The 26,042-nt window shown below is 37.2% G+C and overlaps 1 protein-coding gene across 1 annotated transcript in view; it reads right to left on the reverse strand.

Moving 5' to 3' along the window:
* The window catches only part of NAMPT (nicotinamide phosphoribosyltransferase), a 42,128-nt gene extending 22,711 nt beyond the window's left edge, over positions 1-19,417 (reverse strand). Inside the window, exons 1-4 of the mRNA XM_033088522.1 lie at positions 19,088-19,417; positions 10,418-10,574; positions 8,834-8,937; positions 6,727-6,855 (exon numbers count right to left, since the gene is read on the reverse strand). Of these exons, the coding sequence (XP_032944413.1) occupies positions 6,727-6,855; positions 8,834-8,937; positions 10,418-10,574; positions 19,088-19,144 (447 nt within the window). The 5' untranslated portion in view covers positions 19,145-19,417. The remainder of the gene's footprint in view (positions 1-6,726; positions 6,856-8,833; positions 8,938-10,417; positions 10,575-19,087) is intronic.
* Positions 19,418-26,042: the final 6,625 nt, after the last annotated feature.

Raw genomic sequence — 26,042 nt, forward strand, 5'->3', positions numbered from 1 at the left:
TTATTCATTTACTCTTCCGGGTAGTCTTCGATCTAATTTTTCCTTGGATCTAATATGACCATTGGTAGGTTATTTACTTGAGATACTTTTGCTTAGCACTAGAGAATTCTATTCACTGAGTTTGCTTTAAGTCCTTGGCTTTTATCAGAAGTCATTATAAGGCCACATGAAACATTTCTGCTTATGTTGTAAAATTGCAAGGCCACTGTCTATTTTAAAACTTAGTACCTATTATATAAGTTCCCAAATGAGGAAATGGAAGAACTGCTAGGTTCCTACTTTCTGATAAGAACTGCCCTTTGGGGGCGGCCAGATGGCTCAGTTGGTTAGAGCATGTGCTCTGAACAGTGGGATTGCCGGTTCGATTCCCACATGGGCCAGTGAGCTGCGCCCTCCACAACTAGATTGAAGACAACGACCTACCACTGAGTCTCTGGAGGGGTGGCCGGATGGCTCAGTTGGTTAGAGCGCGAGCTCTCAACAGCAAGGTTGCCGGTTCAATTCCTGCATGGGATGGTGGGCTGCGCCCCCTGCAACTCAGATTGAAAAAGGCAACTGGATTTGGAGCTGTGTCCTCCACAACTAGATTGAAGGACAATGACTTGGAGCTGATGGGGCTTGGAGAAATACACTGTTCCCCAACATTCCCCAATTAAAACAAATAAACAAAAACCCGTCCCTTGGTTTCCTTTTTTTTTTGGGTGTTGGAAACGCCAAAGTAAGTCTGATGTTTAATCATGGCAACCATATTAATTATTATGGCTTGGGAATTCATTCTTTCTCCATTCTAGGATCATAATTTTCTATTTTTATTTTATAAACCAGATAATCTATTATTAGAAGTAACCTCAAATTTGTTTTGGAAAGAGCTGCTAAGATGACAACAATGTCTGAGCTCAATCAAAAAGCTATTTAATGGCTTAAACTTCACTAAACCAGTTTTTACTGAATGCCAGATCAATAAATAAAATAAATAAATAAAAAAAGAGAGACTATTTAACCTTGGACTCCCCAACTTGGTCACTTAAAAGAAAACTGTAGCATTAGACTCCTATGATTGATAAAATATGGCCACAAATCTTTGCAGCTCCTCTCATGAAGAGATGGAATCTGTTTCTTCATTTCTTGATTCTGGACTATTCTGATTTGCTTTTAACCAACAGAATGTGGCAGAGGCCATGTTGTATGACTTTCAAGCTTCTGTTTCAAGAGGTTTTGCAGTTTCTACTCTCATTCTCCTAGAATCTCGAGACTACCATGCTGTGAATCCTAAATTATGGAAAGGCCCAGTAAGCCCTGCTATCTGAGTGAGGCCCCAGGCATGGATGTGAGGCCATTTTAGCCGGTCCTGTCCTTGCTGAACCCTCAGCTGAATGGAGACGCAAAAGTCCAAGCAAGACCACAAGGGAACCAGCCTGTCGACCACAGAATCATGAGAAATAATAGCTGTTTGATTTTAGGATAGTTTAACATAACAATAGAAAACTGATGCAACTCCTAACTTAAACTCTATAACCAATCACATCTAATCTCTAACAATTCTGTTTCTGAAATTACTCCTTTGATTCCCTACCTCTAATCTTTAGCTTCCCTGACTTACTCTTCATACCTTCACTGGTTATCATTCTAAAACCAGAGTTTTTATTCAGGTTGTGTCATTCCTTAAAACCCTCTAATGACTATTTACTGCCCATAGGGGAAAAGGCCAATTCATACAGAAGTTTGAGGCCTTCTATAATCTTGCTTTGTTTACCATCTAAAGGTTTATCTTCTACTATATTTTCCACTTTGATGCTGCAGTTCCCTTTGGGCTATTTGCCATTCTAAGACTATTGTGCCATTTCCTCAGCTCTTCCTCTCCCTTATTAAATCTTATTTATTTTTTCTATTTCATGATTTCTTAGACAGAATTACCTATTTTTCTGCTACCAATTCAGCACTTACTGTTGGCAAGAATGTTAGTGGTTAGTTAAGGATGAACTGCTCCTCCCCAAAGGCCCTCATATCAAACACATCTTACTTTAATTTTTGTGCCCAGCATTTTTTTGTAGCTGGTACTCAATCAATGTTCATTTGTTGAATTTAATTCAATCAGCTCTCACATTTTAACTTAGATTGATATTATCTAGGAGTACGAGAAAGCTAAAACATAATGTGAACAACTCTAGTTGAGTTATAAAGGTAGAAGATTGACCTTACCCCTTGAAAAATGCCAGGGAAGGAGAGAAATAACTATCAGACACAGTGATCCTTCACATCACCATTTCCTTTCCATAGTCCAACAAAATCAGCTTAAATTATACTCTTAATAAAATCAGTCCCCTTTAAAAAAGATCACTGTAGGTGTAAGCAAGGGAAAAGAAAGGCAAGTTAGTTTGGGTTAATCCAAGGTCTAATAAAGTAGGCCTTGTTGGAATCTTTTCCAAAACAGCAATTTGCCCACACAAATCAAGATTTAAGTTTTTAGCTGAAAAACTAAGACTGAAAAATTAAAACTAAGACTGAAGTAAATGAACCTGCAAATGTTATTTAAGACATATTTATTGTAATGTTACTGTGCGGAATAAAGAATTTTAACGCATAAGAAATGGTGTGGGTTATAGAAAGGGGACTGGACCTATTCTGTTAACTAATCTGCTTACTTCTCAGGGCTTCATTTCCCCTGTGAAAGGAGGGCGTTCGATTATGTAATGGTTTTTAGAGTCAACTTTTCTTTTTAACAGGAAAAGGTTTTGTTTTTGGTTGGAAGAAATGGTTAAATTCAGCCCAATATGCTCATACCTTAGCCTCTCATAACTCTGAGACACCTCTGTAGAACCCTTAGGCTCTTTTAAATATATTCTGAAATCTGATTTGAGGACTAAAATTTCTTCTAGCACCGATATTGAAATTGATAAAGCAATTTAATAATTTTAGTGGGTTTCAAAATTTAGTATACGGAAAATAATATTATATGGTGAATAACAAGGAAAAAATGTGATTAACAACTTTGAACATACACTGGGAAAGAGAACTAGAAGGAGCACTATTGAGTATTACTAATTAAAATGTTTTAAATCAAGGATTGCCTGAAGAACATCTTCACGTTTGTAAATAACAAGTTTATTGGATTTGGTAATAGATTTCACACATAAGGTGGTGAATGGGAGTTTGGGATGAGTAAGAGTAAGATGAACCTCCTGTAACCACACATAAAAACCCACAAGGGATGCAATGTTACTGTGAAGATGTCTCTTCTGGAGACCTGGTATTGAGAGAGTAAACGCATTGTTTTATAAAACATGGATGTGTCAGAAACTATCATACTAGTTTGTGGCAGACCATAAATTCTGTGCTTAGGTAAAAATACCTGAAATTATTTTAAAAAATATATTAATAGAATAAAAGGTAAATTTGATATAAGTTGTTTCAGGTTATAAGCAAATAAAAATAAGGAACTATGTATTTTTTCTTTTCTTCAAAATCTAACAGTCTCATATTGGATTTTACATTTAATAACTTTTAAATTAAAATATTTATATATTTGTTAAGAAACTACTGCTGTAATATAGCTCTATATAAAATTTTTTACTTCATGATTTTCTAGTGAAATAAACCAAAATAATAATGATATTAAAAAGGTTTTTTCTCTTTCTTTTCTTTCCCTTTTTTTTAGAGGATAGTGTTTTTTTTCACTTTCTGAAGAGGATAAATAAAAGCGCACATGATGTAAGGCAGACTGAGAACTAGTTCTCTATGTCCATAAATATCTGCTTCATGGAAATTCAATTAGACACAAGGGGATAGTACTTATTGACTAAATCCTCAAAACAGAAATCTAAAATAAGTGAAAAAAGGTTATTCACTGATGACTTTATAAGATATACTTATTTAGGCTCTTCTGGCTTTGAATGTAAAAGGATAGACAAGATGATGCGGTTAAGAACTCCTCTACTCTTTTTTTTTTTTTAAATTTATTGGGGTGACAATTGTTAGTGAAATTACATAGATTTCAAGAACTCCTCTACTCTTGTGTTTTTATAATACCATCCCCTCAAAATCAAATATTTGTCAGTACAAATACTGTAACAATTGTACAAAAACTAATATGTTTTCTTTTACTTTGAGTTCGTAGTTAATTCAAAGTTTTAAGACAGCCATAAACTACTGAAAGTCTTTATTTTAGTTAATTGTACATATTTTCTGAGCCTATTAGCTGATGGCCCATTAAGAGTCTAATAAGAAAATTTTAAATTTCCTGTCAACTTGGCAAAAACGAATTTCAAATATATTCTTGGACTTCTTGATTTTTCTAAATTTTATACACCCTTTATAAATGAACCTCAAATGTATTATTTTAAAATATAACAACAAATTAGTTTAACCAATAAACTAATAAGATAGAGTCAGTTCTAGGCACTAATACCTCTCAAATAGAAAGGTGGTATTTGTATGGTCACCTTTGAGAATATTTTCCTTTTATAAAATCTAAACTGTAGATTATAAATATCAAAACTGTGATCATGGGGCCGGCCCGGTGGCTCAGGCGGTTAGAGCTCCATGCTCCTAACTCCGAAGGTTGCCGGTTCGACTCCCGCAAGGGATGGTGGGCAGCGCCCCCTGAAACTAGCAATGGCAACTGGACCTGGAGCTGAGCTACGCCCTCCACAACTAAGACTGAAAGGACAACAACTTGAAGCTGAATGGCACCCTCCACAACTAAGATTGAAAGGACAACTTGACTTGGAAAAAAGGCCTGGAAATACACACTGTTCCCCAATAAAGTCCTGTTCCCCTTCCCCAATAAAATCTTAAAAAAAAAAAAAAAAAAAAAAAAAAAAAAAAAACCTAAAAAAAAAAACAAAACAAAAAACTGTGATCATGAAAAACAGGATTGTGTAGGTATAGATGCAAGGAAAACAAACAAAAAGGCTTTAATACAAACTCAGACTCAGTAATATAGCCTTATTTTGGGCTTAGAAATTGAACAAAATAATCAACGAATCTTGAATGTATAGAGCCTAAGTCCTTAACTTATTAGATAAGAATGAAGAAAGCAGTTACTAAAAATTTGAATAAATTTCCTTCAGTCTAACTGGAACATAACAGCCATAAAATATCTTAAGTAACCAAGAATACGAGGTCTGACAATTAAGCTCGTGAACTTGCCACCGTGCGCTTACATTGGCAGCACTGTACAAATAGCTCGGGAAGGTTTCATAACCTTGGTGTATGAGTGTCTTACAGCTGCGTTCGTGTGGACGTGTGGCGGTATCTTGCTGAGTGGCGTTCATTATTGTCGCTGTGTGTTTTTGTGTGCCACTGCGAGGATGTCTAAGCTTAAATTAGAGCAACAAACAAACATCAAATTTCTTGTTAAACTTGGAAAGAGTGGAAGTGAAATCAGGGACATGGCAATCCAAGTTTATGGGGATAATGCCATGAAGAAAACGGCAGTGTACACATGGATTAAATGTTTTTCTGAGGTGAGAGAATGCACCACTGACGAAGAGAGGTCAGGGCAGTCAGTAATGAGCCGAAATGACAAAAACACAAAAATTCTTTGAATTGTGTGTCCAAATCATCGGCTGACTGCGAGCAGCATAGCAGACCAAGTAAATATCTATAGGAAAAGTTAGGAGTCTTAACTGAAAATCTTGGCATGAGAAAGGTGTGGGCAAAAATGGTCCTGAAGGAGCTCACCAATGACAAAAGCAAAGGAGAGTCGAAGTTTGCCAAGCAATTTTGGAGAGGCAAGATGATGTTTTGGGCCTTATTACTGGTGATGAAACATGGGTGTACCAATACGATGCTGAAACAAAGATTCGAAGTGTGTAATGGAAGGCAACCATTTCTCCACATCCAAAAAAGTTCCGTCACTCCAAGAGTCAAAACGATGTTGCTGTCTTTGATATCAAAGGGATTATTCATTATGAATTTTTACCAATTGGACAGTTAACCAAGTTTACTATTTGGAAGTGCTGAAAAGGCTGCATGAAAAAGTTAGACGAAAATGACCTGAACTTTTCTCCAACATTTCATGGCTCTTGCATCACGACAATGCACCAGCTCACACGGCACTGTCTGTGAGGGAGGTTTTAGCCAGTAAACAAATAACTGTATTGGAACACCCTCTGTACTCACCTGATCCGGCCCCCCAATGACTTTTATTTACCCAAAGATAAAGAAAATAATGAAATGAAGACATTTTGATGACATTCAGGACATTAAGGGTAATACGATGGCCATTCCAGAAAAAGAGTTGCAAAATTGCTTTGAAGGGTGGACTAGGCACTGGTGTCAGTGCATAGCTTCCCAAAGGGAGTACTTCAAAGGTGACTGTAGTGATATTCAGCAATGAGGTATGTAGCACTTTTTCTAGGGTGAGTTCGCAAACTTGTCAGACCTTGTATATCTGTGCTGTTTTTCTAATTTTTCACTATGATAATACACGTTTAGGATTGAAACAAATAAGATGGAAGCCAACTGAGCTTTAACAGCAATAATTCTTAATAATTTGATTTAGATAAAATCTCAGAACATTAGATTTCATTGGAAGGAAACTTAAAGATTATTTAGTTCATCTGTCATTTATAGAGGAGGAAACTGAGGACTGGAAAATTTTATTAAATTGTAGGAGATTACATAGCTTTACTAGTAGCAATTTTTAAACTAGAATCCAGTTGAATACTTTTACATCTTCAATTTACATTAAATAAGAATTAAAAACAAAACAAAACAATTCACCTCAATCCAATTTGTAAGCCAGTAACACTCTGGATCTGTGTTTTCCACCGTGAAGAGAACATTTCCTCTGGGAATGACAAAGCCCTCAGGAACAGCTTTTACTTCTATTGGAAGATGCCCATCATATTTCTGGTAAGAGAGTAATGAATTTATTCATTCACCAAATGATATGCAGTTACCTGTTTGAATAAGGTTCTTTATATTTTATAGAATCTAAACTTATTTGATAGAAACTGTAACCATAGATGTCATTATATTGTTAGTCATCCATCTAGTCAGAATATCCTCATCCTGATATAAAATTACTTAACAGCTTAGGCACTGATATTAATTTTTAAATTTCATGTTGTCAAAGTGCTTCTGTTACAAACATTTATCACTAGAAGATACAGATAATTTCAAACAGATTAAAAAAAGGTTGATTTCCCCCCACTTTTTCAAAAGAAAAAGAGTGTATTCTTTCAAAAAAAATAGTTTATTCCAACATATTCCAAGAACATGATCTTTCTTCTAAGTTGGTCATTTTCATAAAAGAAAGGCTAAAGACTGAAAGAGAAAATAAGGGATTACTATTAAAGAGCAAAACAAAATAAAATAACAAACAAAAGAGAGAGAGAGAGGGAGAGAAAGTGAGAGAGTGAGTTCCCTGCTAGTAGAAGAATCTTAAATAGGTTTTTTCTTTATTCTGATATATCTGAAACCATTTGGTAGTAGATAGACCAAACATTAAGAATACTTTCTAGAGCTTCATCTATCAATACCCAGTGCCACAATTCTCGTAGGCTAAGAATATATTTGCTACATGGTATGTTAACTAGAAATTTAATTATGCCTCCCCTCTTTCAATGTAAAAGCTGTGGCTAACTTTTGGCTAGGAAGGCAAGTTGTATCAAAAATTCTCATAATTTATTTCTGTGATTTTGAATAAGGTAACTAGATAAAAGAACAATCTGTTTAATGAGAAGCACTGAAGGCCTCAAGATATAGCAGAAAGAATACTACTGCCTTAGAAGTCCTGGCGTGTACTCAAAGGAAGTAGGCGACCTTGGGCAAGTCATTTAACATCTCTAGGTCTCAGACTCTGTGCTTGTAAAATGGGATTAGACAAGATTATCTTTAGAGAACCGATGAATCCCTAAGATTCTCTGAACATAAAATAAAAAGGTTTATCACCCTGGCCACTGGGAATTATATTAACAAGCCTAGCACCTAACTTATGCATTACTATTATCTTCACAACATACCAAATGGGTAAGTGCAGGAGTTACCCAGCAGACTTCACTAACCTTACTTAAGACATGGGAAAACTATAACACAGAGTACTTACCTGACTTCTTCAAAGACCCATAAGTACCAAATAGTAAAACCCAGTATTACAATAGAGGCATGAAAAATTTCTAATTATTTTGTGTTTAATAGTCTACAATGGAAAAGACATTTGTTTTTAGAAGTAAATTAATACTTAACATGGAAAGATGCCAATAGATCCCATTCCCAATCTATCTTTGTAATAAAGAGGACATTCAACTCTTATAACTTAATGCTCATGTCTTTGGATGCCCAAAAGTTTAAGCAATAGATCCAAACATGCTAAATATGAATATTACAGGACAAAAGAATAAAAAGCAACTTCATGGATCTGTACCAAACCATTCTAACTATTCAGTAAGGGAAAGTACATAGAATTATTGTGTAGTGACAGACACACAGCATCTGTTTTCTTAGATAATCTACAGTCAAGAAAATAGACCTAAATTTTGAAATTAACAAAAAACACTGCCCTTTTCTTAATTAGTATATTTTGAAAGAAAGGACTAAATCACCTTCCTAAAAAAAGTGCTAGTTATTTAAATTATAAGTCATTATAACAAATCACTTACACCTGCTGTAGATTCTAGATACTAAAGATTTGCCACTAGGAAAAAAAATTGTAATGTTACCCTTAACTTTTCACAAGAGTGTCGTCTAAAATAGCCATGATATTTGGGTCACCGACAATAAAGAGTTGTAATTATACATCTAATCTTCTATTCAAATTCCTCTGCAAGAAATTCTGAACTAAAAGCAAAACCAAAATAGTAGAGCAAAACATGAAACCATTTTTTACCTCAAGAATGTAGTTCCATCCCTTTTCATTAAAGACATCATCTTGAAAATGCTCTTTGTATACCTCTTTGGCTTCCTGGATTTTCTCTTTGGTTACTACTTTACCTAAAAGGATAAACTTTGGTTTACATTTTGAAAAGCATTCTGTCAATTGCTGAGTTGTCACAGGATTAATGCCTTTAGCTATTTCACCCATTCAATGGATAATAAAATAAGAACTGAGAGGTTCAATAACTCACCAAGTCAAAAGCAGAGCCAGAAAAGGAATTTGCACTTTCAATCATTCAAAGTACATTAATTTCTTATTAGAAAAGTAAATGTGCAATATAAGAAATTATTACATGTATGTTTTAAAAATCACAGTAAATTAACTTCTAAGATTTCTTTTCTATCTCTATAATTTCTATGCTCCTTAAGTGTGAGTAAGCCTTTGATATAGATGATTTTCCAGGTGAACCTTCTCACTTTATTGATAAAGCATGTCTTCAGAGCTGATAATCCAAAAATTTTCAAAATTATTACATTTTTGCCCCGCAAATATACTTTTAGTTAACTTTGTTCATCTGTAAAATGAGGATAATAATAGTAGAGTACCTACTTATTGAGTGGTTAGGAGGACTAAGTTGACAACCACTCAATAAGTAAAGACATTTATGAAACACTTAGAATAAGGCTGGCCTACAATAGTCAATCAATATATTTTAGCTGTAAATAATAATAACTGATATCTTATGAAGCTTTTAAGCTGTAGAATTGAAGCGTGACATCTTTGGAAACTTTATATAAGATCACCAGTGAACTCATTTAAAAGATCTTAGGTAGTCTTGCTGTAAAGAAGTACTTTTGCTATCCAAGGAGGTTTTCAATAGTATAATGTAACTGAACTACCTGATTTTAAAATTGCCAAGATTATGGAAAAAGATTATTATCTGCATAAAATTCAATTTAATCTGTATTCAATTCTGATTATTTTTATTTAAAAAGGTCAGAGATGAAATTTTCCAAAATATATAAAACCCGTGGGAACTGGTTTCCCCCTAGAAACATTACAATACTGACTAGAAATGGACTTTCAAGTAAGAAAGCAAAGAAATTATTTTGGGAATTTTTCTGCTTTAATATGCATTTGAGACTAACTTCAGTTACAGGTAGTTGGGAAAAAAATAGGCCTTTAAGGTAAAACTGACTTAGCATAAAAATATTCTAGTTATAATTGCTACCTAATTCAAAATGAGTTCCCCAAGTCAGTAACGACAAATCCTTTTTTTGTTGAATTAATGACTAAAGTCTATTAAAAAACCATATTAGCCCCAGAAAATTAGTGCCTTTTCTAAACTTATTCCCAAACTTGTTTCAGAAAATCTTTCTCATACTTAGAATATGATGCACATACACCAATTTATAAGATTTAATGATTTGAAATTAACAGATTTTTTTAAAATTCAAGAACCCCTAAAGTAATTAAATAAATATCAAAATTAGACTATTCAAAAAGTTACTTGAAATAATAGAATATAAAAAAATAGGAGGAAAATTATGAAGTTATATAAAAGCAGTGTTTTAAATGTAGTAGGACAAATAATACCTTTTAAGTACTTATTAAGAATGTACTGCAGCCCATAAAACACTGTTTCCTCATATTTCACCTTCCTTATTTTGGAGTTTTCTGTCTTCTTTTCACGGCATTCAAAGTAGGAATAAACTTTGCTTGTGTTGGGTGGGTATTGTTTATAGTGAGTAACCTACATAAAAGAGAGACACTTAAGTTAGAAAATACCAATAAACTATAAATCACAAAAGAAAGGGCTTCAAATTATTTAAAACCAGAGAAACTACACTTATTTGCTATTGATCAGCTTCTTTTCCTGGCTTATAAAAAATAAAAAAATAACTATCATACTTACTAAGATACTTTTAATAGTTCAGTACCTTAAATTCAAAACTACAAGAGAGTATTAAATTTTATAAATAAGCAGACTGAACTTAAGGAAGTACAAGGCCTGTAAGCTGCACTTGGAACAAAAGTAAGATGACAGGTATCTCATTAGATCTTGAGGAACAGTCTTCTTTCAGGGGAATGAAATGCAGCTGCACATACACAGTATAAAAGAATGAGCTGACAGGAGAAGTTGGTACTGTGACTTCTACATGTGGTGTGTATGTTAAGTCCATAGTCAGTGACTTCCCATGGCTCTACTTCTTCATCTGTATAATGAGGGGGTGAGAATGATCTCTCTTCTAAGTCTTCATAGTGACACTGAAAACCTGAATGAAAGCAAAAGCAGCAGCAGCGGGAAAAAAAAAAAATCTTGTTTGTAATCTTTCTTTTGCTCAAATTATCTGAGTTAGGAAATAAATGCCTACACAATGCAATATCAAATTCTTCTAAGTTTAAAGATATGAAGAGGTATTATCACAAATTTCTTTTCCATGAATTTGGGTAAGAGTCACTGTTGAAATGTATCTGTTTTTGTTTTAAGAAAAAGAAAGTGAGTATTTACTATAATTTTAATTATATTTTAATGTGTTTAAAACATTTTACCAATAAAAAATAACTGTATGAATAATGTGTATTTGCCCAATTGAAAGAGTAGGAATAATAATGCCATAAAGCTTAGAAGCATTGGATGGTTAATTGGAGTAATGGCGGACTAAATCTCTGCAGATCAATTTTCATGGACTACCACTGTGAACATAAACCATTTTCCTGTTTAGCTCTGATCTCAAGTTTAGAGGAAAAAACCCAACATTTTCCTTGTTTGGCTGTATAATCTTAGTCCCAGTAAAACTTGGGTTTTAATAAAAAATTTTTGTACTTCAGCACAAAAATATAAAATGAATATATCATAAAAGCTTAGAATACTTTAGTTGCCTCTCCAATAGAAGCAACTAGCAACTCTATAAAAATGGCACCCTCGTGTTGCTGACAGGCAACCCTGGAGGTGAATCTTTATGTTAATATGTGGTTTGACTGCCTAAGTCAGCCAACAGAGTTAAGAACTTTCTGTTTTGCTCAGGTACAACAGGTATCCATCCATACACTACAAAGTATAGGGAGGCCTCATCAAAACCAGTTTCTTTCAGGTTAGAGCCCAGAGACTTACACCACTGTTAACTTTAAGAAGATTTAAGAAGTAGGTAAGTGAAATAGCTAATACAAAATCCAGAGCAATTGGATCTATTAGGCAATTCACTATAATGCAAAAATAATGTAAATCTACATATGAATGATACCCTAGTAATAAATGATTACTATTCTAACTACTTAAAAAACTGGTTAGAAAAAGATACCACCATCTAAAAACGTACCATGTATATAAAAATGAAACTGTCCAGTTTACCATCTAAATAACCCCAACTCTTTTAGTGGGAATAAGCAGTGAGGCAGAATAAAAGTCAATTATGATGAAGTAAAATTTGAAGAAGGGTCTGGATCACGTCACACAAGTTTATAAAAAGTCAAGATTCATAGTTGTGACTATTAAGTTTGACCTTCTTTACAGTGCAGATACTTAATGGTGCATCTTTACAAATTTACTTTTTCTATATCAGATTTAAAAGTATTAGAAGGCAAATGAATTATTTTTATTTTCTGAGTAGACCAAGCAGTCAAAATCTAAATAGGAATGTCCCTAAACTATTTAACTCCATGTTGGTCTAAAAGCACACTAAAGTTTCCATCTTACAAATACAGCTCCATTTGTGGACAATAATTAAATATGTTTACAATTTTAAAGCTTTACTTTAGCTATGTCCTTTAATTATGATACTTAAAACCTGTGGATAAATATTCAGAATGTCTCCTCTGAAAATAAATGTCATTAAAAACACAAAATTGTCCAGGCTGCTAAATTAGAAATGAAGTATGACTTCTAACATCTTCTTTGAAGAACCTTAAGAGAACTGTTTTAGAATTTAGCTAAAGAGTCTAAGTCATCTAGGCAAACTCTCAGGCAATTAACCATGAAACATAATTTACTATTATAATTACAACCTACTTACTAACACCCAATACTTGTATAGAAAAATAAAATGGTATGTTCATTTCTATTTATATTGGCATATAACATTGTTTTAAGAGAAAAAAATTTTAAACAGAGCTTCTTAGCAAATAGTAATCTAAAAATACAGTCAATAGATGACTTATAGTAATTCTAATTTTGCTAGGTTTCCTGTCCTCTTCATTTTACTTTCTGCTAAACTTGTCACTCTGAACCCCTTGGAACCTTAACCAGTAATTGAGATGATGTAGCAGAAACTGAAATTAATAAATTATTTTATAAATAGTTCATTCAATCACAAATATATACTCAGCACCTCAGACAAATGAGTACTTGGAAATAAATAGACTGAAATGGCTTCTATTTTCATAGGGCTTGAAAGGTCAGAGAATACTACATAAATGAACAAAATAATTTCAGATCGAAATGGAGGCTATGAAAAATTAAAAGAAAATGATGGCTAGAGGGGGCCTGGGAGACTAACTAGAAGGCCAGAAAAGCTTCTCGGAAAGGGTCATATGTGAGCAAGACCTAAATGACAAGGATACAGGAAATAAGGGACAAAACAGAATGAAGGTCAGAGCAGTTGGTGCTTAGAAAATGGGGAGGAGGAGGTACATGGTGCAAGTCAGAGAGAGATGCAGAGAAAAGAACACGTAAGGCTCACAAGCTACAACAAGAAGTTTGAATTTTATATCAAGTGCAATGGGAAGCCATTAGTATGTTTTAAGCTGGAATGAGTATGATCTGATTCACATTTTTCAAGGATCACCCTGGCAGTGAGCTGAAGAATGGATTACAGGGTGACCAAAGTGGAAGCAGGAGCATCAGGTAAGAGGGTACTGCCAAAGACGAGGTTAGTGAGAGAACCGGCTCAGTATCTTTGAAGGTAAGGAGAATTAGGCTGATAAACTAGATCTGGAGGATAAGGAGGGGAAGGAATTAAGGATGTCTCCTAGATTTTTGGCTTGAGCAACTGAGTGAATAATGATGCCATACACTGAGATGGGGAAAGCCTTAGAAGGAATGGGTAGGGAAATCAAGAGCTCAGTTTCAAGTATGTTAATACCGACAGAAAGTTTCATAGTATTCAAAATTAAAGTGAATTACAAAAAGGGAGCTCCTTAAATCATGTTGTTTAGCACTGCTTTGACTTCTGTCACTCTAGAAAATGGTTCTACAAGAAATTTAAAATTTACAAGATGAAGAGAAAATAGCAAATTTCTCACAATATCCTCAGCAAACCTTACTCCAGAAAACGTTTCCTAAACTGGCACGACCTTCCTGCAGCTAATAGAGCACGGCCAGTAAATACTCGTAAATATATGTGTGGTAAATAACATAGGCACACAGGAAAATGTAGCTCTTTTAATAAAACTTAATTTCAGTTATGTGATTGATTTACTTTATAAAAAGATAAACTTCTAAAAACTGTAATCCCAAGACTAAATATCCTTGGCCCAGGTATGACATTTAAAAAGAAGCATGAGCAATATTTAACCGGTATAAAACTGTTCTGTGAGAGCAGCCTAATTTTCTCCTGAGCTTCTCTGGATTTCCCACACGGTTGATTTGATCACTCCAAGAGCATTCCTCCCACAATGGGATCACATAACCAAAGGATACCACTAACCTACTTTTCCAGTTACAATTTTATTTTTTATTACTAAGAAATAATTACAACACAATATTTTAACAATATCTAAGAGCATTCAGAAGAGGATCCACTCAGCCTTACTCTAAAACTTTCTGCCTCTTCAAAGCTAATGTGCTAGAAACAGCAAGAAACACAACTGATTTCTTCCTTCTTTTCAGTATTAAGATTTCTTAAGCCCTGGAAATACTTCTGTTTCCCCATTGTTGTGTGGCTTTTGAAGCAATAACAACTTCACACATACGGCTTAAGGATTTTTGAATTACATTATTTTGGGGAAGGGGAGAAATTGTAAAACCAGCTATACTCATTATATTGCCTCTTCTCTAAAATCTCCTGACACAGAGTTCCTGGCAACTTATACCTTTTCCCTTACACTTTGAAAAGAGATTTCATCAACTGACAAAGAGGACACCAGCTTCTGCTATTTTTGTTTTGCAAGATATTATACAATCATTACTGACCTAAATTAATTTTCCCATGAAGTATATTCATTATATATGTATATACATACATATACATATATATGATTTTATTTCTATTGCCTGAATTTTTCCTATAACATAATAAAACAGAGGAAAAACTGCATTGTAAGAATGCACCGGTAGTCTCTGACATACAAACCATAGCATACCCCACTCCTCACAGGCTCAGGCTGCCATGAGAGCCACTGTGACAATACTTAAGTGTCCATTTAGAAGCAGTGAGAGGGAAGCAACTATGACAAATAGGAACAGCTCAGAGGAAGGCACTGGGTAGCTGAAGTTGGAGGCAGGACAAACTTGGCCGTAAGAGATCGTCATCTATCCCCAAATCCTTTCCTCCAAAAAGCCCAAACTTTTCAGATTTGTTATTCTGCCATTAAAAAGGAAGCAATATCTTCCTTTTAAAAAAAAGCTGCTGGAGGCCGGCCCGGTGGTTGGAGCGCCGTGCTCCTAACACTGAAGTCACCAGTTTGATTTCCACGAGGGCCAGTGACCTGTGCCCTCTACAACTAAGATTGTGAACCACGACTCTCCCTGGAGCTGAGCAGCCAAAGGTTGGCGTGAGCTGCTGAGTGCTGCCATCAGTGGCCGGTGGCCAGTGTGAGTGGCCGGCAGCCAGCGTTGAGTGGCCAGCAGGTGGCGAGAGCCGCCGGGGGCTGCTGTGAGGGGCCGACCAAGGACTGGCGACCAACTGTGGTGGTGGGGGGGATCGCAAGGCTCATAACACCAGCATGGGCCAGGGAGCTGTGTCCTACACAACTCGACTGAGAAACAACGGCTTGGAGTGGAGCGGTGGAGGCAAAAGAAGGGGGTGGGGGAAGCTGCCTTGGGTGCCTAATCACTATACACAAATTATACAGCCTTTCATAAATTCTCTAAAATCAACTTTCACCCATCCTGGATTGTAAGAGACATCTCTTGTCTTTAGAATACCTAAGAGGTCTCCAATATTTATTAAACCAATGATGAAAATGTGCTGAATTCTAGATAACCAGTTTACAAATGACCTTTTGTGAAGCAACCCACACTGGACAGCACAGTTCAAAATTAATGTGTGATGTGGTTTAAACTGTTAAGTTCTTTAAGGATTACTATTTGTGCAAAATATTTATAAATAATATAAAATAATATATTTTATATTAGGTTCAGGATAATAATATAAAATATAATGTAAAATAATATAAAAAATATTTATACATTTTTTTCAACTACAGCTCAATTAGCAACATCTTCCATTTTAATCTGCTATTAGGTAAAATGTTCAGAAATGTTCAAACTATTCTCTGCTGTAGTTTGTTACAAACATTATCTACATAGAAGGGAAAGGAAGACTGGAACAGAAATACATCTTTTAATGATCCACTGTTATTTGGAAACTGATCAATAATTATCCCAGAGATAAGTGAAAAGAATGACTCCTCTCATCTGAAAAATTCCAAGTGCTTTTTAAGCACCACAATGGTTAAGGCCAGTCCAAATACACCTTTCCCTAGCTAGCTCAGCACAATGTAAATACAACCCAGTACATAATTTTACCTTAAGCCATTTTGAAAATGATTGAAGATGATTAACATTTAAGATTAATTGTCCTTTTTATTTGTACCAAGAACCCAGGATGAAAACAGAACAACCACATTTACCTGTTGTCGTAGTTCCTTATTATGTATAATAAAGTATGAGATTACAGAAAGGGATATATATTTTAAAGGCTCCTCCTTTGGTCCAAATTGCCCTGAACCCTTTGGAGAGGATACAAGTAAAAACAAAACACCCACATATTGTCATGCACTTGGACACTATCCCATGTACTTGCAAAAATCCTTTTTATAGTCCTTAGACAACCAACGATCCTTTCTTCAATTTTAGAAAGACATCAACAATATTCTGCTCTCTTCCATCAACACATCTAAAACCACTAGTTCTCTATTTTAATTGGTCAATAGTTTGTTAAGTACTGATAATGATATGTAATAACATTCTCCTGTAATTTCCAAATAAAAGTTTCATTCCTTCTAACTCAAGATGATCATTTGTCCCTTCTATACCCAAGAAGATAAAAAGGCAGAAATGGAATGCAGGACATAAGGCCCACTAAAAATGTAAGGAAAATGAAACTTAACGACTAAAATGTCAGTGTGTGATATACAATCTACTTTACTGTACAGCTGTAAATCACCAGTATAAAGACACATCAACCTGACTGAATCCTCTTGAGGAGATTTTTTGGGGAAAAAACGAAAAATCTTACTAAGATGAAAATCTTCTAAAAAGGTTTCATATTAGAAAGGGGATAAATATACCAGTCTGACTTGAAAATGGACAGGAATAAACCTTATTAAACAGATGCAAATTCTAATTCTAATGGTTAAGTATGCCCTGCTAGGAGATTAGAAAGCTTGGAGGTAACTCACTCTCCTAATTAAAGCATCCCAGGAAACAGATGTTAAAGCAATTTTACATTCTTTATGTATAATGGCTAGAGAAACTACAAACTAAAGGAACTTGTATTCCGTTTTGTTTTTAAGTTAGACCAGTCAACATACGTTTACACTTCCCATTTCAATTAAATCATAAGTTACTATATAAAATTTTTTTTGGAAATTAAAGATTTTAGTTAAGAAAAAAAATTTAGTTAAGAAAAAACTATGAATGAGACCATTTTAAAATCACTATTTAAAGATATTTAATCACTATTAAAACACTATGATTGAACTAAGAAAACAGAAAGGAAGTTTTAGGGCCAAGTAAACCACACGTGATAATACCATGAACTTGAAATAGTGTAGATTTCCACTTTAAAATTCCATTTATAAGACCACTCCTTAATGACACTTGGTTCTACTTTAAATAATAACCCATCTAAATTATTCTAACTAGAATCGTAAGCCAATTGGGAAGAAATGGACAAAACAAAACTTAAGTACACCGAGATTCTCCAAAATACTTGTAATATTTAAGGAAAGAAAAAGCAAATAAACAAACAAAAAACAAATCACAAAAACATGAGAACATTATGCTTTACCACTGTATTTCAAACCATCATGCTGCTGAAGTAAAACCTAAAATTTACTTCGCACAAGTGGGGTTTTTGGTTTGACATTTCATCTTTTGGCTAACAAAGCTTAGCAAAGTATCGTCATATAATTCATATGCTATATAATTTGGAAACTAGGGGAACGAACTGCCATCTTTTTTCTAATCATTCTTTCCTTTACTAATGTGTGTGTTTCAAATAAAATTAATGGGGCAGCTATACATGCAAGTATCCAGTGCGCATGTGAACACAATGTTGTGGCATTTCTCTCTCCCTAAGTTCTCCAGGGTTAAAAGTACAGTTCATTTAACTCCTCGTGTTTCACTTTCCTTTTCACAGAAATCCTGTAGCGGCCCTAAACCGAGTAAGGGCAGACTGGCCTTTGCAACAAGGAGCAAGAGATCACCAGGAGCAAAGCAGTTTGAAACAGAGCCCAGTGGAGTGGGACAGGGGTATCCAGCACGGCTACCGGGGACAGATGTGTCCTCCGTAGCCGGGTTACAGACAGGGAGGAACGTAGCTGGTTACTCCGGCACCCTTACTAGGGCCTCGCCCATACCTTCCTGGAGAAGGAGCATTATCTGCCCTGCAAGAGCTGAGCACACCCCACTTCTCAAACCCAGATCTGTCCCTCCACAGCGGAGCCCTAGGGACAATTACCTAACTGACCCGCTCCTCGGGCGAGCCCTCGCCTAGGCCAGTCCAGTCCAGCCCAGCCGGTGACGCCCAAGCCGGCCCGACCCTGGGCCCGCTGCGCCCGCCGAAAGCCGGACCCCCGACTGCAGGCGCACCAGCAGGCAGGCGGCGCCGGCTTGGCCCGCCTCGCCTCAGCCCCTCTCCGCGCCCCCCCACCACGCACTGCCAGGCCCCGCCTCCTGCCGTCCATCCCTCCATCCCTCCTCCATCCACCTCCTCTCCACTGCGGCGCCAGCTTCACCTGCCCAGCGCCGCCACCCGCGCCTTCCCTCCGGGATACCCCGCGCTACAACCCTAGACCCGCCACCCCCAGCCCCGCAACCTCGCGCTCGCCCCGAATGCGCCCTCGCCTCCTCCCTCACCTGCCCCCACCCCAAGCCTCTACCTTGTAGGAGTCAGTAGCCAGGAGGATGTTGAACTCGGCTTCTGCCGCAGCATTCATCTCGGACCGGAGTGTGGGGGCCGCGTGCCAGGGGCTGCCAGCCGCCACTGCGAGGAAGGAGAAAAATGGGCTTCACCGCGCTCCGTTGCTTAAGTCCACGCTCGGTCAGAGGGGGAGGGGGAGAAGAGGGGGAAACGGAGCGGGGAGGAGGGGCCTGAGGAGGGCGGGCCTGGGAGCCGTGACGCGGCGCGGGTAGCGACGGCTCGCGAGCTCGTAGTCTGGAGACTCGGAGAGCCTCCTCACCTCGGCCCCCCGCCCCATCACCCCGGCGGGGACGCGAGGGGGCGGGGCGAGCTGGCGCGTGCGCAGAGCGCAGGAGGCGGGGCTGGGCGGGGAGGACGTGAGGCACGCGCTCTCAGGGACGCTCACCCCGGGAAGCCGGAGGCGGCGGGGCCGCCCCGGCTTGTGACCCGGGCCCCCTCCTCAGTTTCATTTCTCTGCCCGGCGGGGCGGGGCCGAGAGGGGGCGTTTCCATCCTCGCCTCTCCTGCGGTCTGTCGGGCACCTTCGCGTCCTACCCAGTCCTGGCCCGTTTTCTGAGTGCTGAAGTTACGCCACTCGGTTGGGGCCTGAGGAGCCTCCCTCTGTCTCCCGGTACCCCTCGCGCAGTTACTTACCTTTGTCTTCTGCTTGGATTAAGGATGGAGCTGTTTGACTCCATTCCTCTTGTCCCTCCTGAGGAATAAGGTCTAAAGGGCCCCTTTAATCTGACACGTGGACTCCCCTTTCCTCCAGCTCTTGGATCCGTTGAGGGATATTTTGGCTTTCCAGGAGAAAACAGCCTGCATCGAAAGGCAGGGATTGAATTCAGTCCTCAGATAATGAGAGGACAAGACCTAATTGAATCTAATATTGCCAAGAAGTAAACGGCAACAGGCCGAGTCTTTGACAGAGTGCGAAACTGACTTACCATGATTATAATCGTTAAATTTTGGGAAATGAGTTGGCAGTCTCAAAGAAAGGAGTGAGACGACGTCGGGTAACTTCACTGGAACGCTGACTATCCATCCAATTGCTCAGTTCTCACACACTGGTTGCGTTTTTGCTTAAAACTAAGATTCCCTTTGTCCACGTGGTCAATACCCTGTTTCCCGGAAAATAAGACCTATAAAATAAATACTGAAAATAAATTACTATAAGACCGGGTCTACTATAAGAAGAGTAAAATATGACGGGTATTATAGTAATTTTTGCTCCGAAAGAAGCTTTAGACCTGATTGTCCGCCTAGGTCTTATTTTCAGGGAAACATGGTAGCTTCTGTTTTCAAATTTTAAGATTTAGGTTTTACAAGATTCAAGTAGCCAGAGAAAAAGCGGTTTAATGAAAACTGGTACAGGAACTTTATATAGACTGTCCTCCAAGTTATTGGAAGTCTCATTTATTGGGGGGTGGGGGCTGTGACTTGAGGGACATTCATCACAAGAAAACTGACACTTCTTCAATTAAAAGTAACTTCGATCCAGACTATGTTTTGGAGTCAGTACAGATTCGTGATAATCGCCTCCATCCATACATAGATTCAATACAGTCAAAATTCACAGAGGTGTCCAGATAGCTCCAGCACTCACTAAGGTAGTAAATAATAATACATTTAGAATTATTTTTAGCAACAAGGTTTAAGACGAAAGAGGCTTTTTTTTTTTTTTTTGGTTTATCCTGTGTTTTCTGGGGAAAATTACTTTTAAAAACATAACTTTAAAATTTTATTTTGGGAGATTTTGTTAATTTAGTTCAAGCAGTGCAGTTCAGAAAGGATAATGATCCTTTTTGCTCCTCTCAATTTGATGTTTTTTTCCTTCATTATTTAAAATTTCCATAACCTATTTTACTTAAGTGATAAATTATTTTTGCTTAGCTTCCTGGAATCCACGTATGTATAACTGACCATTGTTCTATGCTGCTTTATACAGAGGGGAAAAAAGGATTCTAATTACAAAGTAGACTTTCTTTATGGTAGCATTTTTGTTTTTAAAAAGCAAAATAAACTTTGATCTTGCAGTATTTGAGTCTAATTTGAAGTTTAAAGGTGAGAAATTTAATATCAGTGCAAGTAAAAATATTAATATTATATTGACATGGCCTGTTAAATGTAGAAATAGTCCTAAGACCTGTACATATATTAATGACTTAAACCCTCACAGCAATCTCCAGAGGAAAAGAGAAAAACGAAATGTTGTTACCAGTAGGAAAAGTCACCATTTGCCTAAGATTTTGGCACACTGTATATGTAACTACATGCTTAAGCAGGACCAATATTGAATTAGCGTTTAGAACTATAAAGTTATCACCAAATACAAAGTCAAGATTTCATTTTGAAATGACCTCCCTTGAAAGACAATTTAAAAGCTAGTGTTTAGTATATCTAGTACAATGTAAAAAATCTGCAAACTGTTTCTCATGAGTCCCCACAACATGACAAATAATGACTAGCCCCTGCCCTTTTGTCAAAGCCCTGGATTAATCTATCATTCCTACCAAACAGCCAGTCAAGCAGGGTGAACTGCGCATCCAGCTCCTTGTTTACATCCCACAGAGTGCTGTGAAAGACCTGCAACCCATACATTTGATCAGGCAAAGTGGGTGTTACTGCACTATTCCTGTTTCCAAACACGCTTCCAGACAGCCTTTGGCACAGTTTTGTATTTCTAAGTTGCCTTAGAATTCCAGTCTGACCTGATTTCACCTCAAAACAAAACAAAACAAAACAAAACAAAAAAAACACTGGAGAAATAGGTGTGGGACTCACCCATCTGTAACACCTGACAATGGTCTATCCATCACCCTTCATAACTTCTAGCCTTACCAAGCAACAATTGTCACAAAGACAAACATAAGAGGGGAACTACTTAATTAAGTTAGATCTTTTTCTTATTCAAACTTCCATGGCCCTTTGGGGACCTCCCAGAGTTCTAATTTCCCACGGAAAAGGCCTCATCTACAGCAAGACATGGGTCTTCATGGATCGGATTATCAGTGCTCCCCCTACGTGAAGCCCTCTTTAATGACTTAGTCTGCTGAGTCCTCTACAATCACACAGACACAGAAAACTGCTGAGTCTTAGTCTAAAAGTATGAAAGTGACCGAATAACTGTAACCCACATACAGGAAGAATTAGTGCATGTACACAGATTGTTCACAGGCATTGCATTGCAAAATGTTCTTTTATACTTTGTATGGTGTCCTTATGGTCTGACTGGGCTACCCTCTCTTAACTATTTGCCTGGGCAGTGCTGGCTTGATCATCTATCTGATTTTAAATTCTCTTCAAATCTTATATCTTGCAGGAAGTCTTCCCAATCTATGTATGCTGCATGACAAGTCTCAATTTTCCCACTTTTATTAGTTGTATTTTTGGTTTCCATTATATCTAAACATAATTTTTAAAAATTTCAACCAAATAAAATGGGAAATAAAGGTAGAAAGCAAAAAGAAAAGGTTTGAATCTATCTTTAGAAGTAAGGTAAATGTGGATATACATGTTATGATGCTATGTGTGGGGATTTGGTTGTTATAATTACTTACAAATTTTGCTGATGGTGACTTTGTTTAAGACTCAATGACCAAAATCAGTGACTGAGAGAATGAGACTATTAGGAGAGTAAAACATTGTTAAGATCTTTTAATGCAGGGTTTTCCTTAGTGAGGCTTGCTTATCACTGATGGCATATGACATGCGTATTAGAGGCACTCAGATAAACATTTTTAACTTCAATAATTATTTTTAATGAGTTTTAGAAAAACATAACTAGCACATAAAACTTGATTTTTTTTTGGTGGGGGGGAATTATTACCTAAGATGAAGCCAAAGTAGGTGGGCTCTCAGACTGATGAACCTTACTACTTTCCTTACATTTCCTAACCTATAGGCTGTTTTCATATCCTTGACATAAGACTGGTTTTCTTGAAGAAGTCAAACATGAAAGGCTATATATTGTATGATTTCATTTATATGAAATTCTAGAAATTCTATAAGGAAAGAAAGCCAATCAGTGATTGTCAGAGGCTGGGGTTAAGGCAAGCAGATTGACTGCAAAGGGACATGACGAAACTTTTCGGGTGATGGAAATGATATATGTGGTATTGATTATACAACTGTATACATTTGTCAAAATTCATGGAATTCTGTTCTTAAAATTGGTAAATTTTATTGTATATAAGTTATGTTTCCATAAGACTGAATAATAAAAGACTGGTTTTATTAAAATCATTTAAGATATTCCCCCCTCTTTTCCCGTTCTTTTTTCTTATGTTTCCATTTCCATGTTTTGTTGTTCCCATCTTACTTTGCATGATTTGGAGATGAGCACAATTTTACCCTCGTCAGAGAAAGGAGAGTTGTTGAAGTTGCTGAAAACTTACAGAACGCTGATGCCAGAAGGAGTTTCCTGCTATTGAGTAGGGAGCAGGAAAAAGAATCAATCCCAATATGATTCAATTTGATAAGAATGTATAAACAACTAGTAAATACATATGAGGTCAGACAATTAAGTTTGCGAACTCATCCTAGAAAAAGAGCTACATACCTCATGGCTGAACATCACTATGATCACCTTCAAAGTACTCCCTTTGGGAAGCTATGCACCAACACCAGAGCCATGTGAGCTGGTGCATTGTCATGATGCAAGAGCCATGAATTGTTGGCGAAAAGTTCAGGTTGTCTAACTTTTTCATGCAGCCTTTTCAGCACTTCCAAATAGTAAACTTGGTTAACTGTTGTCCAGTTGGTACAAATTCATAATGAATAATCCCTCTGATATCAAAAAAAGGTTAGCAACATTGTTGGAACAAGTTCGCGAACTTAATTGTCAGGCCTCCTAGTATTGTACAAAGAAGCATTAGAGAACTTCAAAAAGAAATGTCATATTTATCCTCAGTTCTTTCCCAAAGTAGCTATGAAATAACTAGGATCTGGAGTGGGGGGAGACAAAATAATATAGTCAATTCATTATCCCCAGTAATTTCAGCATTGGGTTGAGAGATCAATACAGGGTTGCATGTGGATATAATCCTTAACTGCAGGGACAACTTCTGAGGAGCAATCAGGTCTGATTAAAGATCAACCAGCCCCCACCCAGTATCCACGCCCTGGACTTTTTCCATACCAAGAACTACTCCACCTGTGAAACCTTAAATTGCATTCGTTGGGCAGTACATCTGCCTTTCTAGTTCACTCACTTTTCTCTTAAACTTAGCTCTCAAGACCTTTGTCTGCTGCCCAGCATTTGCCCATATGACTTTATTTTCTTCTTTATCTAGACCTAAACCCCATTCCTTCATATTGCCAACATCATCTCTGGCTCCCTCATCTCTTAGCTGGTCCCCAGATCCTTAACTTTTTTTCTCAGAGTAGGCAGGCCACTGAGCGCTGATACCGTGTTTCCCCGAAAATAAGGCCTGGCCAGATCATCAGCTCTAATGCGTCTTTTGGACCAAGTCTTATAGTAAAATAAGACCAGGTCTTATATAATATAATAATATAACATAATATAATACAATAATGTCTTATTTTACTATAAGACTGGGTATAATATAATATAATTAATATAATACTGGGTCTTATATTAATTTTTGCTCCAAAAGACGCATTAGAGCTGACTTTCTGGCTAGGTCTTATTTTTGGGGAAACACGGTAGGAAATATCACCAGCCATACCTGCCATCCATAGCAGGACATGAAATGCTGCCTGGCCGTCCTTTTATTCTTCCCGTTCACTATTCTTTCCCATTATGCTCAGCAGTTATTGCAAAGATTTACCTCTCTCCTCAAACTCCTTATTTCCAAATAACTCCCTCACTCTCAGCAGATGATAGAATCCCCTATGTCAGTAAGAAAAATCAAGCTGTCAGTGGGAACTCCTAAACCATAAGAGCTATGAGAGCAGAAGTCTATTCTCAGAGCCAAGTATAGGGCCAAGCACATAGAAGGGGCTTAGTAAATACTCATTGAATGAACAAGGAGCAAATTCTATCACCAACAAAAGCAGGATGGGCCTTGTAGACTGAATTATTTGCCCATATTCAAAGCGCCTCTCTGTTGTATTGTTCACCCCTATTCATCCCTCTCTACTGTATTGTGCAGTCATATTCAACGTCACTCTTCACTGTTTCATTCTCCCATATTCACCGTTCCTCTCCTACATCCCTGTTCTATTGAACTTAGGCATGATCATGGGAGTTGCTTTAGCTATGAAATGGGAAGTGAGGTGATGTGCCTCACTTTCTAGCTTTAAGAGCTCATGCGTGGTTTGCTGTTCTCTCTTCTTCTTCTGCCACAAAGACTGCAGTATTCCAGATAAGGGCTGATCTACATGCCTAAATCCTGAAATGTGGACAACACAGAACCGAATCAGAGCCAGCTGGCACTGGACATGTAGTGTGAGTAAAAAACAAACCTTTCTTGTTGTAAGCGATGGAGATTTTGGAGGTTGTTACCACAGCATAACCAGGTTTGTCCTGACAGATATAGGCCCCCACACACGTCTTATCTTTTTCTCCAGACTCACGGAAAGAGGTATCCCTCCTGCCCCAGCTTAATCTCTCTTACCTGTGCTTTGATTCATCCCACATCCTCCTTTCCCCTCCCCCACCAATCTCCTTAGGTTTCATTCATTACTCATCATCCCTTCCCTCGTCTGAACCTTCAAACATCCTTTTTCTCTTGACTTCTCCTTGGCATATAAATATATCTGAATCTCTTTCATCTTAAAGAACAAAACCAAAAAACTCCCTTTTCCAGTTATCACATTTCACAGATATTGGCTAGTTGCACCAGTAAAAAGAAAAATCGTTTCTTTTCTTTATTTAACCATCATCCTTCTTGTTTTTTCCCTCTGACAACAGGATGAGAGAGAGTTTTCTCCAAAGGAAGTCTGAACCACAGTCCATCTTGCCATGGAACT

The sequence above is a fragment of the Rhinolophus ferrumequinum genome, chromosome 20, assembly GCF_004115265.2.
Source record: "Rhinolophus ferrumequinum isolate MPI-CBG mRhiFer1 chromosome 20, mRhiFer1_v1.p, whole genome shotgun sequence".
Classification (NCBI taxonomy): Eukaryota; Metazoa; Chordata; class Mammalia; order Chiroptera; family Rhinolophidae; genus Rhinolophus; species Rhinolophus ferrumequinum.